The 15624-nt window shown below is 43.0% G+C and overlaps 1 protein-coding gene across 3 annotated transcripts in view; it reads left to right on the plus strand.

Annotated features, from left to right (window-relative positions):
• The first annotated feature begins 756 nt into the window (after positions 1 to 756).
• Positions 757 to 15624, plus strand: part of kansl2 (KAT8 regulatory NSL complex subunit 2) — a 28675-nt gene continuing 13807 nt past the window's right edge. The window contains exons 1-3 of one of the 3 annotated variants that reach the window (XM_046365999.1): positions 757 to 827; positions 1928 to 2186; positions 2392 to 2564. In XM_046365999.1, coding sequence (XP_046221955.1) covers positions 1936 to 2186; positions 2392 to 2564 — 424 coding nt within the window. In that variant the 5' untranslated portion in view covers positions 757 to 827; positions 1928 to 1935. The other 2 variants (XM_046366001.1, XM_046366000.1) reach the window with 2 other exon arrangements.

The following is a 15624-nucleotide window of genomic DNA, read 5'->3' on the forward strand; positions in this document are numbered from 1 at the left end:
TGGATATACTTCAAAATGCACTGAAACGTTATCCCATCAGGATTGTCTAACAAACATAGCTTTTTTTGTTAAAAACTGAGGAAATTATCACTTGTATTACTAGGAACATTACGTTTCCATTCTGTTTGATATTATATAATAAGATACTCGTTAGTACTAAATTAAGCTAAGAATGTTTGGATTTGAACTGATACATGGATGACTGTATGCAATATTATCTTGTGCGAGTGCTTGTTTAACAAGAACGACCACAAAAGGAAGCTGAAATTATGAAAATAGATGGAAGACACTCATGCAACCAAATGCAAAATCACAAATGCTACTCCTTTGTACTTCATTAACTGCTCAAAAGTTGTATCTGTCTGTACACATTGTCACGTCTTAATGTTTTAGTTGTACCACAACTCAGGTCTGTAATTGACATTTTTGGGATATATACTGTTTAAAATAACTAAAGGTATGTGTTCTTTTGTTGTGAACAAAGTTCATTTTTAAAAATGTGGTTGATATAATCCCATGTCAATAAATGTTTAAGAAAAAACATCCCTTTCATTTTTATTTTGTATTTTATGATCATGCAACAATCCTTGTTTCCGTAAATAATAATATACTAAGGTCGCAAAATCAATTGAATATCTACTTGCTCAGATTTGGGTTTTGTAAATTGAGAGACAGGTCTTTCAACCTATCGTGTATTTCCCACCCACTAGTCTGGACCAATCAAAACTCAAATGGGGCGGGTCCATCTTGTCTAGGCACTGATAGGCGAGTGCAGGAAAAACGACGCAGTGGCATTGTGCTTCGAGATCTGTCTAGGTAAGGACACGGTAAGCTCCTCGCCGTTATATTAACCAAACTGTTATATGAAACTCCTTTTTGGATTATTAACATATTTGGATTATATCAGAGTGCATCTGTACATCAACGACAGCGAATAAACCAGTATATGTTGCTACAGAGACTAAGGAACGCTAAACAAACATGGCTGCTAAAGCTAACTGGCTAACAAGCTAACACAAAAGCTACAATTTGATGTCGTTGAGCTAAAAGGAGGCGGACCCGTTCCATGTGGCGCGTGATTGGGTTTTATACAGGATCGTCACAGCACAAGTGTTTGGCACAGATGGTAGAGTACTATTTGTTTTATCCTGAACGTACTTGTTTGGCAGCTAGCTACAACAAATGGCTTGATAACGTAGCAATTAACTTATAACATTTGTTATGAACATTTTTGCAATGAAAAGGTCCGTGTCTACTGTTCTGCATAACTTATGATTTGTTTTTAAAACTATACATTTTATCAATCGACAGCATGTGCAAATGTCAGATCTGAAACCATGTGGCATGTTGGCTGGACAGATGTCATGAGTAGTGCCCTGTACTTTTCTTGACATTTTCATAATTTTATTTCTGTTTGTCACTGGTTATGCTGATCTGATGCACATGTTTTCGTATAACTATTTATTGATTGCTGAGGTTGTGGCAATGCTTGATGAAATAATTGAGGAAGGCTTGAATTACAGATTAAGTTAATGTGACATGGGTCCGGTCCGTCAACGGATACACACGTGAACGTTACCATTTTTATTTGATCGTGGCCCATTTTTGTTGTATTGTAGTATCAATATTCTATTGTAATGCCCCCCCCTCCCCCGGTGTTCTTTGTTTGCTACCATATTGTGGTATCCCGTTGGGCTCAGTTGGTAGAGCATGGCGCTTTCAACGCCAGGGTTGTGTTCCATTCACATCGGAGACCGGCATAAAAAATGTGTACACTCACTACTGTAAGTCACACTGGATAAGAGCCTTTGCTTAAATGATTAAAATGTCAATATTGGCCTGGTCTCACCTAAGTAATGTCAATTTATAACTGTAGGGTTGGTAATTCAGCCCCTGGTACTCACCGGAACATGTATTTTCCTTCCAGGACCAGTGATGAACAGGATAAGGATTCATGTGTTGCCATCGAGCAGAGGACGCGTGGCCCAGACTGCCCGTACCCAGGAGCCCCAGGCCTGCTCTTTCACCCAGCGACCCTGCTCCCAGCCGCGCCTGGAGGGCCTGGAGTTCTGCATCAAACATGTCCTGGAGGACAAGAACGCCCCTTACAGACAGTGTAGCTATGTCTCCAACAAGAATGGCAAGCGCTGCCCGAACGCAGCCCCTAAGGTGGAAAAGAAAGAAGGGTGAATGAAGCAACTTGCATGTTTATCAAAACTCTCAAAACTGCATTTTGATGTATGTGGGCTTGAATCTGGGAAATCCCTTAGTGTATCAATCAATACTGAGTCTTTTACTTTCCAAGTCAGTTCTTAAGAAATGTCTGCACAATCTTGAATTCTCTGTGACCTTAGTTCTTATCTTGCTTGTAATTCTTATGTCTACATTCAGGGTGACCTTCTGTGCGGAGCACGCCAGAAGGAATGCCATGGCTCTCCAGGCCCAGCTGAGAAAGGCTTCATCCGGACCCTCCCCTGAAGCCCTCCTATCTCAGCTCAGTGGCTACAACCGCCCCGAGACGCATGGCCTGGACAGTGGCCGCAGTGAAGCCACCCGCATCCTCGGTGAATAATATTTCTGAGTCTTTTCCCTCTAAAGCCATTGTGCAATGGCAACGTGTTAGAATAACCATATTTTTCCTAGAGTGAACTTCAGTTCTTAAACAGTCTGCACAATAATTATTTCCCATTTGAACCCTAATTTCTTACATGTGCTTGACCTTGAATATTCATGGACTAATTTCACTCTCCCTTTACTACACACTACTGCTGAAAGGGCCCAAATCAAGTCTGACAGCTTGTGGTAGCTGTCCAGATCCTAACAGGGCCAACATTAACATCTTCCCATGGTCTGTTGGTTTTCTCTATATTAACAAAGAGAATAGTCAATTCAGTTGGAAGGAACAAACGCCTCATATACAAATCATAATGACTTTCTAAATCATTATTTCAGCATGTTTTTCAAGCCAAAACATCTAGTGCATTTGGAGAGTATTCAGACCCCCTTGACTTTTTCCATGTTTTTACATTAGGCCATACAATTGATTTGCCGTTCATCTTCTTACGGCCGAGATCCCGTTAACGGGATTGATATGACAACAGCAGTGAAGGTGCAGGACGCCAAATTCAAACAGATCTCATAATTAAAATTCCTCAAACATACAAGAATTTTACACCATTTTAGTGGATAAGGAATAACAGTACTTGGAAGGAACCACATTGTCTTAGACTGATTTTCAGATTATTATTATTAATACACAAATTAGCATTAAACATTCACAAAATGCAAAATAGAATGCAATCTATTATACATCCTATCATATTCAAAAATTATTTTAGAAAAATGTATTAATGTATTATCGTTTCATTAATCTACTTGTAAAGCCAAAAAAAAGAGAATAATTGACAAATATTTGTAATTTAAAATGTTGATGCATAATGAGTTCATTACCTGAACGAGTATATAGCCTAGGCATTACAAAATATATAGAAGCATCAATCTATATAGAGCTAGTGTGACTAAATTCGAGCCCAGTGACTTTGCTCACCACATCCTCCTTCGACAGTGAATACTAACAGTAGTGAGGCTATATACAGTAGCGAGGCTTGGTGTCGTTGTCCCAAAGGCGAAGGCAGGCAACAAGCTTAGGTCCAAAATAAGTCCATATCAAATCAAATGTATTTATATAGCCCTTCGTACATCAGCTGATATCTCAAAGTGCTGTACAGAAACCCAGCCTAAAACCCCAAACGGCAAGCAATGCAGGTGTAGATGCATGGTGGCTAGGAAAAACTCCCTACAAAGGCCAAAGCCTGGTTCCTCTCGGCATCTTCCTAGGTTATGTGGGGTGGCCAGTCCTCTTCTGGCTGTGCCGGGTGGAGATTATAACAGAACATGGCCAAGATGTTCAAATGTTCATAAATGACCAGCATGGTTGAATAATAATAAGGCAGAACAGTTGAAACTGGAGCAGCAGCACAGCCAGGTGGACTGGGGACAGCAAGCAGTCATCATGTCAGGTAGTCCTGGGCCATGGTCCTAGGGCTCAGATCCTCCGAGAGAGAAAGAAAGAGGGAAGGAGAGAATTATTTTACTGTAACTACTCAAATTGCATGCAGAGAAGACTACTTTATTTAACCTTTTATTTAAGTAGGCAAGTCAGTTAAGAGCAAATTCTTATTTTCAATGACTGCCTAGGAACAGTGGGTTAACTACCTTGTACAGGGGCAGAAGGACAGATCTTTACCTTGTCAGCTCTGGGATTTGATCTTGCAACGATCTTACACGAGAGTATTAATGAACGTTGATTCTGGTAAATGAATAAGGTTTGTCGTGCGTGGAATTGTTAGGTTAGCAGCATTTTTAGCCAGACTACTATACTAGCTGTCTAGTCTGTTTTGTAAATGTGCAGTAAGCTTAAAACCCAACTTTTATTTTATAAGGAATTGGCAACTTTTCATTCTGAACAAAGTGGACATGGCAACATGCTTTTCAAACAGTTGGCGGCAGAAGGTTGTGTTCAACCTTGTTAGCTAGCAAATGGATCCAAGTTGCCTAAAACTTGAAATGTAAAGATGAACTGGCTTATCACCAGCATGTGGGTTTGTTAATGTGACTCACTTTAATTTGAGTCATTATTAGTGAATGTGCTTTACACATCATTTTAAGTTTGTAACAAGGCTATTTTCATAGACTTGAAAGCCAGATTGGTGATTATTGCAAAAAAGCAAGTTAATTTAATACAATTGTTTATTAGTGGGTCTTATGACTGTGGAAGGCTTATATTTTGCCTGGGTATAACTAATAGCCCTGAATTAATAATTGCACTCTGTTTGAAATTCACGTGTATTTGACCTTATTTAATTGTACAATGCTTATTTAGGTGTATATTGTGACTCGCTCATTATTTTGAGGAAGGATTTATTTTGTATTTTTAGGCCATATCACCCAGCCCTAGTTCGATGTGGTTGAGGTCAGGTCTCTTTGCAGGCCATTCAAGTTCTTCCACACTGATCTTGACAAACCATTTCTGTATGGATCTCGCTTAGTGCATGGGGGCATTGTCATGCTGAAACAGGAAAGGGCCTTCCCCAAACTGTTGCCACAGTCTGAAGCATAACCGTCTAGACTGTCTGTATGCTGCAGCGTTCATGATTTCCCTTCATTGGGGTTAACTCGAACCATGAAAAACAGCCCAGGCAGTTATTCCTCCTCCACCAAACTTTACAGTGAGTACCATGCATTTGGGGAGGTAGCGTTCTCCTGGCATCCGCCAAACCCAGACTAGTTTGTCGGACTGCCAGACGGTGACACTTGATTCATCACGCCAGAGAACATGGTTCCACTGCTCCAGAGTCCCCTGGCAGCGAGCTTTACACCACTCCAGCTGATGCTTGACATTGCCCATGGTGATCTTAGGCCTGTGTGCAGCTGCTCGGCCATTTCATGAAGCTCACAGCGAACAGTTCTTGTGCTAGCATGGCTTCCGGAGGCAGTTTGGAACTCTGTAGTGAGTGTTGCAACCATGCACTGTTCAGCATTTGGCGTTCTGTGAGCTTGTGGCCTACCACTTTGCGACTGAGCCGTTACTCCTAGAAGTTTCCACTTCACAATAACAGCACTTACATTTGACTGGGGCAGCTCAAGCAGGGTTGAAATTTGACGGAATGACTTGAAAAGGTGCCATCTTATGACGGTTCTACATAAAGTCACTGTGCTCCTCAGTAAGGCCATTCTATTGTCAATGTCTGTCTATAGAGATTGCATGGCTTTAAAAAATTAAATAATAATACACCTGTCAGCGACTAGTGTGGCTGAAATGGCCCAATACACAAATTTGAAGTGGTGTCCAAATACATTTGTGTGTATACAGACACTTATGTTGGAGGCATTAAGTCATTTTTCAACCACTACACAAATTTCTTAATAAAGTATAGTTTTGGCAAGTCTGTTAGGACATCTACTTTGCATGACACAAGTTATTTTTCCAACAATTGTTTACACACACATTATTTCACTTAAGTCACGATCACAATTCCAGTGGGTCAGAAGTTTACATACACTAAGTTGACTGTGCCTTTAATGCCTTTAACAGCTTGGAAAGTTCCAGAAAATTATGTCATGGCTTTAGAAGCTTCTGATAGGCTAATTGACCATTTGAGTCAATTGGAGGTGTACCTGTGGATGTATTTCAAGGCCTACCTTCAAACTCAGTGCCTCTTTGCTTGATATCATAGGAAAATCAAAAGAAATCAGCCAAGACCTCGGAATCTGTAGACCTCCAAGTCTGGTTCATCCTTGGGAGCAATTTCCAAATGCCTGAAGGTACCACATTAATCTGTACAAACAATAGTACGCAAGTATAAACACCATGGGACCACGCAGCCGGCATCCCGCTCAGGAAGGAGACTCGGTTCTGTCTCCTAGAGATGAACGCAAATCAATCCCAGAACATCAGCAAGGGACCTTGTGAAGATGCTGGAGGAAGTGGGTACAAAAATATCTATCCACAGTAAAACGAGTCGTATATCAACATAACCTGGAAGGCCGCTAAGCGGGGAAGAAGCCACTTTTCCAAAAAAGCCAGACTACGGTTTGCAACTGCACATGGGGACAAAGATCATACTTTTTGGAGAAATGTCCTCTGGTCTGATTAAACAAAAATAGAACTGTTTGGCCATAATGACCATCATTATGTTTGGAAGAAAAAGTGGGATGCTTGCAAGCCGAAGAACACCGTCCCAACCATGACTCACGGGGGTGCCATGATGTTGTGGGGGTGCTTTGCTGCAGGAGGTGCACTTCACAAAATAGATGGCATCACGAGGGAGGAAAATGATGTGGATATAGTGAAGCAACATCTCAAGACACCAGCCAGGAAGTTAAAGCTTGGTCGCAAATGGACAAGGACCCAAAGCATACTTCCAAAGTTGTGGAAAAATGGCTTAAGGGACAACACAGTCGAGGTATTGGCGTGGTCATCACAGAGCCCTGACGTCAATCCCGTAGAAAATTTGTGGGCAGAACTGAAAAGGCGTGTGAGCAAGGAGTACAACTGTACAAACCTGACTCAGTTACACCAGTTCTGTCAGGAGGAATGGGACAATTGACCCAACTTATTGTAGGAAGCTTGTGGAAGGCTACCTGACACCTTTGACCCAAGTTAAACAATTTAAAGGCAATGCTACCAAATAGTAATTGAGTATGTAGACTTCTGATCCACTGGGAATGTGATGAAAGAAATAAAAGCTGAAGTCATTCTGACATTTCACTTTCTTAAAATAGTGATTCTAACTGACCTAAGACAGGGAATTTTTAATAGGATTAAATGTCAGTAATTGTTTAAATGTATTTGGCTATGTAAATTTCCGACTTCAACTGTAAGTCCAAAAAGCCGTTCCATTAGACATAATTCATAGGACTAACTATTCATTCAGGACCAGGGACAGTTACTATGAATCGAAGAAAAGAAATGGCAGTGCAGCTTCTGCTATTTCAGCATGTTGAAAGGGAGTGCCTATTTGACTCAGCAGTCACGCACAGCATCAAATAATGTTAAATAATAAGCAGCCCATCACTCAACTAATGAGCCTATAGAGCCCAATCATAACAATAGAAAAGCCATTTAGTTTTTAAAACACGAAATGAACAAGCCAGCTATTACTTCGCATTGCAAACATTTTTTTATCACGTTCAGCACACAAAATAACTGATCTGAAGTTTCAACATTTCACACATCAGCAATTTAATAGCAACAGCAAGCGAACTGCAATAATAAAAAAAGAAGCTGCCACTCACCAGATCATTTGAAAATCAAGTCTGTCCAGTCCTTTATGCAATGGCAGGTTCATATAGTTTGTTAGATTTTCTATCCAAGAAGTGGCCTACTTTCTCGACTTGAGATCAAACGCAAGGCTGACAGTCGGGCCTGTATGGTGGTGGTCCTGGAGGAAGTCTTGATCCATTTCAGGGCAGATGTCCTTTCAACTGAGGCAGTAGACACAGGAATGGTCAAGACCAGACAGGCAAGCAGAGGCAGTTAGTGCATACTATCATTCAGCCTCTTCTGCCAGAGAAAGTGGAGGTGGTCGGCCGGGCTCCTACCCTCAGTCAGACATGAGCCGAGTAGATCTAAATTAACTCTTGGTGTCGCAGAGCTAACTTCGTAAAGCTGGATAGGTCTGAAACCAACCAGTACAGGCCAAGGTTGACGTCTTGTCGGTGCTGACGATTATACAATCCCAGCAGTACAGCTTCTTTGTTTGCTCACACCCAGGGCTTCCACAGATGGCGCTCATAATTGTTAGCTTGAAAATGTCGTTCATAGCTCTCCTCGTTGCACCAATCCTGGTAGTGCTGGTGTTGTCCCCACCTCTGCACAACCTTTAACTCCTCGTTGAAAGCGACGCTTACAAATCAAACACATCCTCTAACATCTGCTACAGCTGCCACCTTTTTACAGCTGCCACCACTACTAGAACAAGCATGGGAAAACTATGCTACTTCTCACTTCGCTATCAGTCAGTAGTGATGTCTAGGCCTTCCAGAAGTGAATGTGATTGGTTCATTCCAAAATTCTGCTCTAATGCAGAGGCCTTCTGTCCAGCTTTTCAAGGCTAGATTTTTCTACCCAGACACTACTAGAGATCCTGAATGGCTATATTTTCTCTTCAGTATTAACCCTTTTACCAATACAAACTGAATAAATAAAATCAGAAGATCATAAGTTATTGAAAATATTAAATGGATGTATTGTATTAATCCTTAAGCCGGGTTCCCCACTGTTTCTAAAGATACACTTAACTCCTAAGATTTGTCGTGCACAGCATTTTAACCAGACCGTTATAGTTTGTTTTGTAAATGGGCAATAAGCATAACTCAATTGTATAAGGAATTGGCAACTCGTTCTCATTCTGATAAGGTAGGCCACTTGATTTCCAAATGACAAAGTGAACAGGCTAGCATGCTGTCCAAACAGTTGGCGATGGATAGAAGGGTGTGCTCATAACAATTAAACTATTCTACCATGTTAGCTAGCAAATAGATTCAAAATAAATAAATCTAACTTGAAATATTAAGATTAGCTTGGTACTCGCTATCACATGGGATTGAGACCTGTTGTGAAGCAGGTATTATAGAAACCTGAGGTTAGTCGTTATTAGTGAATGTGCATTATGCATGGTTCTAGTTACATTGAACAGTTAAGGCAATTTTCAGGGATTATTGCAAAAAAGCAGGTAACCTATTTTGATGATATACAATTATTAGTGAGTCTTATGGGAGGCTTATATTTAGCCTAGGTATAATTTCACATGCCCGGAGTTCGTTTTGATTATTGCTGACTATCTGAAATGAGAGTGTTACACTTAAAGTTTTTTTTTATTGTACAACTTTAGAGGAAACCGAGAAACAAGATATACACTGCTCCAAAAAATAAAGGGAACACTAAAATAACACAGCCTAGATCTGAGTGAAATATTCTTATTAAATACTTTTCTTTACATAGTTGAATGTGCTGACAACAATCGCACAAATTCAGTGGAAATCAAATTTATCAACCCATGGAGGTCTGGATTTGGAGTCGCACTCAAAATGAGTGGAAAACCACACTACAGGCTGATCCAACTTTGATGTAATGTCCTTAAAACAAGTCAAAATGAGGCTCCGTAGTGTGTGGCCTCCACGTGCCTGTGTGGCCTCCACGTGCCTGTATGACCTCCCTACAACACCTGGGCATGCTCCTGATGAAGTGATGGATGGTCTCCTGCGGGATCTCCTCCCAGACCTGGACTAAAGCATCCGCTAACTCCTGGACAGTCTGTGGTGCAACGTGGCGTTGGTGGATGGAGCGAGACATGATGTCCCAGATGTGCTCAATTGGATTCAGGTCTGGGGAACTGGCAGGCCAGTCCAAAGCATCAATGCCTTCCTCTTGCAGGAACTGCTGACACACTCCAGCCACATGAGGTCTAGCATTGTCTTGCATTAGGAGGAACCCAGGGCCAACCACACCAGCATATGGTCTTACAAGGGGTTTGAGGATCTCATCTCGGTACCTAATGGCAGTCAGGCTACCTCTGGCGAGCACATGGAGGGCTGTGCGGCCCCCCCCCAAAGAAATGCCACACCATGACTGACCCACCGCCAAACCGGCCATGCTGGAGGATGTTGCAAGCAGCAGAACGTTCTCCATGGCGTCTCCAGACTCTGTCACATGTGCTCAGTGTGAACCTGCTTTCATCTGTAAAGAGCACAGGGCGCCATTGGCAAATTTGCCAATCTTGGTGTTCTCTGGCAAACGCCAAACAGTGTTTTGCTGTAAGCACAACCCCCAACTGTGGACGTCGGGCCCTCATGGAGTCTGTTTCTGACCGTTTGAGGATACACATGCACGGCCTACTCGAGGTCATTTTTCAGGGCTCTTGCAGTGGTCCTCCTGCTCCTCCTTGCACAAAGGCGGAGGTAGCAGTCCTGCTGCTGGGTTGTTGCCCTCCTACGGCCTCCTCTACGTCTCCTGATGTACTGGCCTGTCTCCTGGTAGCGCCTCCATGCTCTGGACACTGCTGACACACAGCAAACCTTGTCACAGCTCGCATTGATGTGCCATCCTGGATGAGCTGCACTACCTGAGACACTTGTGTGGGTTGTAGACTCAGTCTCATGCTACCACTAGTGAAAGCACCGCCAGCATTCAAAAGTGACCAAAACATCAGCCAAGAAGCATAGGAACTGAGAAGTGGTCTGTGGTCACCACCTGCAGAACCACTCCTTTATTGGGGGCGTCTTGCTAATTGCCTATAATTTCCACCTGTTGTCTTCCATTTGCACAACAGCATGTGAAATTATTGTCAATCAAGTGTTGCTTCCTAAGTGGACAGTTTGATTTCACATAAGTGTGATTGACTTGGAGTTACATTGTGTTTAAGTGTTCCCTTTATTCTTTTGAGCTGTGTGTATACATACACACACATACACACCTCGTGACTCGCCCGTAAGTTTGAGGAAAAATTGATTTTGAGGCTAATTCACCCAGCCCTACCTCAACGAGACGCATCCAAGTCACATAACCAATGTCAAGGCTTTAACTCAGCAGGCTAAAAAAGTCTTAACCCAGTCACATGTCACCCTTGTAATGTATACCTGTGCCGGTGACATGAAACATGTCTAACACACTCGTGTTCAGGTCTCATCACATAAGCATGCGTCACCAAACCACACTTTTGATGAGTTGTAATACAAGACTTGTATTAGTGTAGCAGATCTGATCAGCCTGAACTGAGCAATTGAAGGCCTTTTTTAATAGTGCGATGAGTTGGTATGCTACTGGAGGGTGGTTGTGAGTTTTCTTTCACCCTCCATTCTAATGTGTATTGCAAGTCCTATGAGCACCATGGAGGGGAACGGAAGACCCAACCACGCTCCAGAGAGTCTTTGCTTTCAGGAATGGGGCCAGAATGGCTTACAGCCCAAACGCTAGAGCCAAATTCATAAGAAGGAAATAAATTCAACATGCCGCATTGGCTTCAGAAACCTGTTTTAACAAACAGCATTTGACCATATCTGTTCTCTTCTACCGTTCCTTGCTGGTAAAGTAGCAGAATCTTGTGTCCGGTTTTGATTCTGATTTTAGAGAACTGAATTTGAACAATTTTAAATCTGCGTGCATCTGAGAAGTTGAGCATAACTTTGGTAAGCTTTAAATTATTAAGTTGATATGCAGACAAATGCAATATTTAACATATTGAAAGTGGTGTGTGTGTATATATACACACGCCTCTTTCAATTCAGTTTTGAAACATGAAATACAAGTTCAATTTATGATTTCAATGATTGAATTTGTGCATTAGAACAAAATTATCTATTTAAATGCAAATTCAAAATATTCAATTCAAATCACTCCATATACATACACCAGTTTTGTTGCCGTTGGTCTGCTCGTAATCAACGAGTAAGATCCACATTTTACGTTACAGCCTTATTCTAAAATGTATTCAATAAAAATCCTCAATCTACACACAATACCCCTTAATGACAAAGTGAAGACAGGTGTTTAGATTTCTTAATTTACTTAAGTATTCTCAGACTCTTTACAATGAGACTTGTAATTGATCTCCGGTGCATCCTGGTACGATAGATTATCGTTGATGTTTCTACAACTTTCAGTTCACCAGTGGTAAATTCGATTGATTGGACATGATTTGGAAAGGCAAACACCTGTCTATATAAGGTCCCACAGTTGACAGTGCATGTCAGAGCAAAAACCAAGCCATGAGGTCGATGGAATTGTTCTTAGAGTGCCGAGACAGGATTGTGTTGGCACAGATCTGGGGAAGGGTACCAAAGAATTCTGCACATTGAATGTCTCTAAGAACGGTGGCCTCATCATTCTTAAATGGAAGAAGACCTCTGACTGGGGTGAAGGTTCACCTTCCAACAGGACAACGACCCTAAGCACACAGCCAAGACAACGCAAGAGTGGTGTTGCACATTTTGGAGAATATTCAGAGGTGAACTTTCCATGGAAATAAATGCAAAATAATACTATTTAAATGTAGATGTTTTTTGCTTTTGATATATTTATTGTATGGAGACTAACCTTAACCTTTTACCTTATCATAAGTAGAAATATTTGTACATTTATTAAATCCTTAAAATATATATATACATTAGTTAGTTATGAATTGAACTTTAATCAGTTGAGTCTTCACATGGGATGATTTCACTGAATAACAAAAGGGAATAGTCAATGATTCATCTAAAAAAAAAACAACATTTTCAACATCTGTGAAATGATTGTTATCTTCCCCTCAGGCCTCTGTGTTCTCCCTAGACCCCCCCCTCAATGTCTACATCTTGAACTCTGAGACCTTGTCTTCACTGTCACTTTTCAACCTCAAATTTGCCTGGATGGCCACCAGTTTTTCAACACTTTTATATTGGTCAGCCTGTTGTGTTTTGGTGTGTGTGTTCCCAAACAAGGATCAGTTGCGCTCTTGAGGCGGGTGATGTTGGTGGGTTTTGGAGGGTGATGGAGGCAACGGGAAAGAGCCTCAGATCCACAAAGTCCTTTTTTTACCAGGCGGCTGATGAGTTGTTGCCACGACTGCCATATTGCATCTCCATCCCAAAGCCTTAGCTTGGAAGTGTACTTCGCCAGACTGCAAAGAACCTTGCCATAGTCTAGGCCAAGGTGGCGAGACAAGGTAGTCATGACACCGTAGGTCTTGTTGATCTCTGCACCAGGCAGGATGCTGTTGCCAGCATACTTTGGGTCCAACATGTACACTGCGGAAAGTGTATGGACTTCAGGCAGAAGCCCTCACGCTTTTTGATGCATTTCAAAACTGTAGTTTCCTCTGCTTGGCGCAACAGTGAAATGGGCAGGGCAGTACGGGTTTCTTCTCTACATCTGCAAGCAGAGTCTGAACATCAGGCAGGATGGCAGTGCAATGGCTACTGTTATAGGTTTCAGGCTGCTTACCACTCTCCCAAAATACATCTTCCAGGAGTATCCTCTTGATGGGGCTGTCCATATCGGCAGGCTGTTCTATGGACATTTCTTGGAGAGACTCCTTCCCTTCCAGGAGACTGTCAAACATGATGACACCACCACCCCAACGTGTGTTGCTGGGCAGCTTCAATGTGGTGCTCTTATTCTCCACTTTGCTTGGTGAGGTAGATTGCTGCTATAACTTGATGGCCCTTCACATACCTAACCATTTTCTTGGCTCTCTTGTAGTGTATCCTTTGTTTTCAGTGCCATGATGTCCTTGAGGAGCAGAGTCAATGCATGAGCAGCACAGCCAATGGGTGTGATGGGAGGGTAGGACTCCTCCACTTTAGACCAATCAGCCTTCATGTTCACAGCATTGTCTGTCAGCAGTTCAAATACCTTCTGTGGTCTAAGGTCATTGACTGCCTTCAGAAGTCAGGACCATGAGCCATTGCTATCGAAAAGGTGTCAATTTTCACCTCGATTAGAAGTAGAGGGACTTTTGTCAGAGATTGTGAGCACTGAGGGAACTTTATGCCAGATAATTCTGCATCTGATTCTGCATCTTTGTTGCATTTCTCACATGATTTGGCACAGTATTTGCAAATGTACACCGCTTTTCCTTCTACATTGGCTGCAGTGAAATGTCTCAATGCATCAGATAGTGACCATGGCATTTTCCTGTGAAGATTAGGAAAGAATGAGTAAAAACAAATACATTTACATTACATTTAAGTCATTTAGCAAACGCTCTTATCCAGAGCGACTTACAAAGTGGTGCATTCACCTTATGACATCCAGTGGAACAGCCACTTTACAATAGTGCATCTAAATCTTTTAAGGGGGGGTGAGAAGGATTACTTTATCCTATCCTAGGTATTCCTTAAAGAGGTGGGGTTTCAGGTGTCTCCGGAAGGTGGTGATTGAGTCCGCTGTCCTGGCGTCGTGAGGGAGTATGTTCCACCATTGGGGGGCCAGAGCAGCGAACAGTTTTGACTGGGCTGAGCGGGAACTGTACTTCCTCAGTGGTAGGGAGGCGAGCAGGCCAGAGGTGGATGAACGCAGTGCCCTTGTTTGGGTGTAGGGCCTGATCAGAGCCTGGAGGTACTGAGGTGGCGTTCCCCTCACAGCTCCGTAGGCAAGCACCATGGTCTTGTAGCGGATGCGAGCTTCAACTGGAAGCCAGTGGAGAGAACGGAGGAGCGGGGTGACGTGAGAGAACTTGGGAAGGTTGAACACCAGACGGGCTGCGGCGTTCTGGATGAGTTGAAGGGGTTTAATGGCACAGGCAGGGAGCCCAGCCAACAGCGAGTTGCAGTAATCCAGACGGAGATGACAAGTGCCTGGATTAGGACCTGCGCCGCTTCCTGTGTGAGGCAGGGTCGTACTCTGCGGATGTTGTAGAGCATGAACCTACAGGAACGGGCCACCGCCTTGATGTTAGTTGAGAACGACAGGGTGTTGTCCAGGATCACGCCAAGGTTCTTAGCGCTCTGGGAGGAGGACACAATGGAGTTGTCAACCGTGATGGCGAGATCATGGAACGGGCAGTCCTTCCCCGGGAGGAAGAGCAGCTCCGTCTTGCAGAGGTTCAGCTTGAGGTGGTGATCCGTCATCCACACTGATGTCTGCCAGACATGCAGAGATGCGATTCGCCACCTGGTCATCAGAAGGGGGAAAGGAGAAGATTAATTGTGTGTCGTCTGCATAGCAATGATGGGAGAGACCATGTGAGGTTATGACAGAGCCAAGTGACTTAGTGTATAGCGAGAATAGGAGAGGGCCTAGAACAGAGCCCTGGGGGACACCAGTGGTGAGAGCGCGTGGTGAGGAGACAGATTCTCGCCACGCCACCTGGTAGGAGCGACCTGTCAGGTAGGACGCAATCCAAGCGTGGGCCGCGCCGGAGATGCCCAACTCGGAGAGGGTGGAGAGGAGGATCTGATGGTTCACAGTATCGAAGGCAGCTGATAGATCTAGAAGGATGAGAGCAGAGGAGAGAGTTAGCTTTAGCAGTGCGGAGCGCCTCAGTGATACAGAGAAGAGCAGTCGCAGTTGAATGACTAGTCTTGAAACCTGACTGATTTGGATCAAGAAGGTCATTCTGAGAGGGATAGCGGGAGAGCTGGCCA

The sequence above is a fragment of the Oncorhynchus gorbuscha genome, linkage group LG10 (genome assembly GCF_021184085.1).
Source record: "Oncorhynchus gorbuscha isolate QuinsamMale2020 ecotype Even-year linkage group LG10, OgorEven_v1.0, whole genome shotgun sequence".
Lineage (NCBI taxonomy): Eukaryota > Metazoa > Chordata > Actinopteri > Salmoniformes > Salmonidae > Oncorhynchus > Oncorhynchus gorbuscha.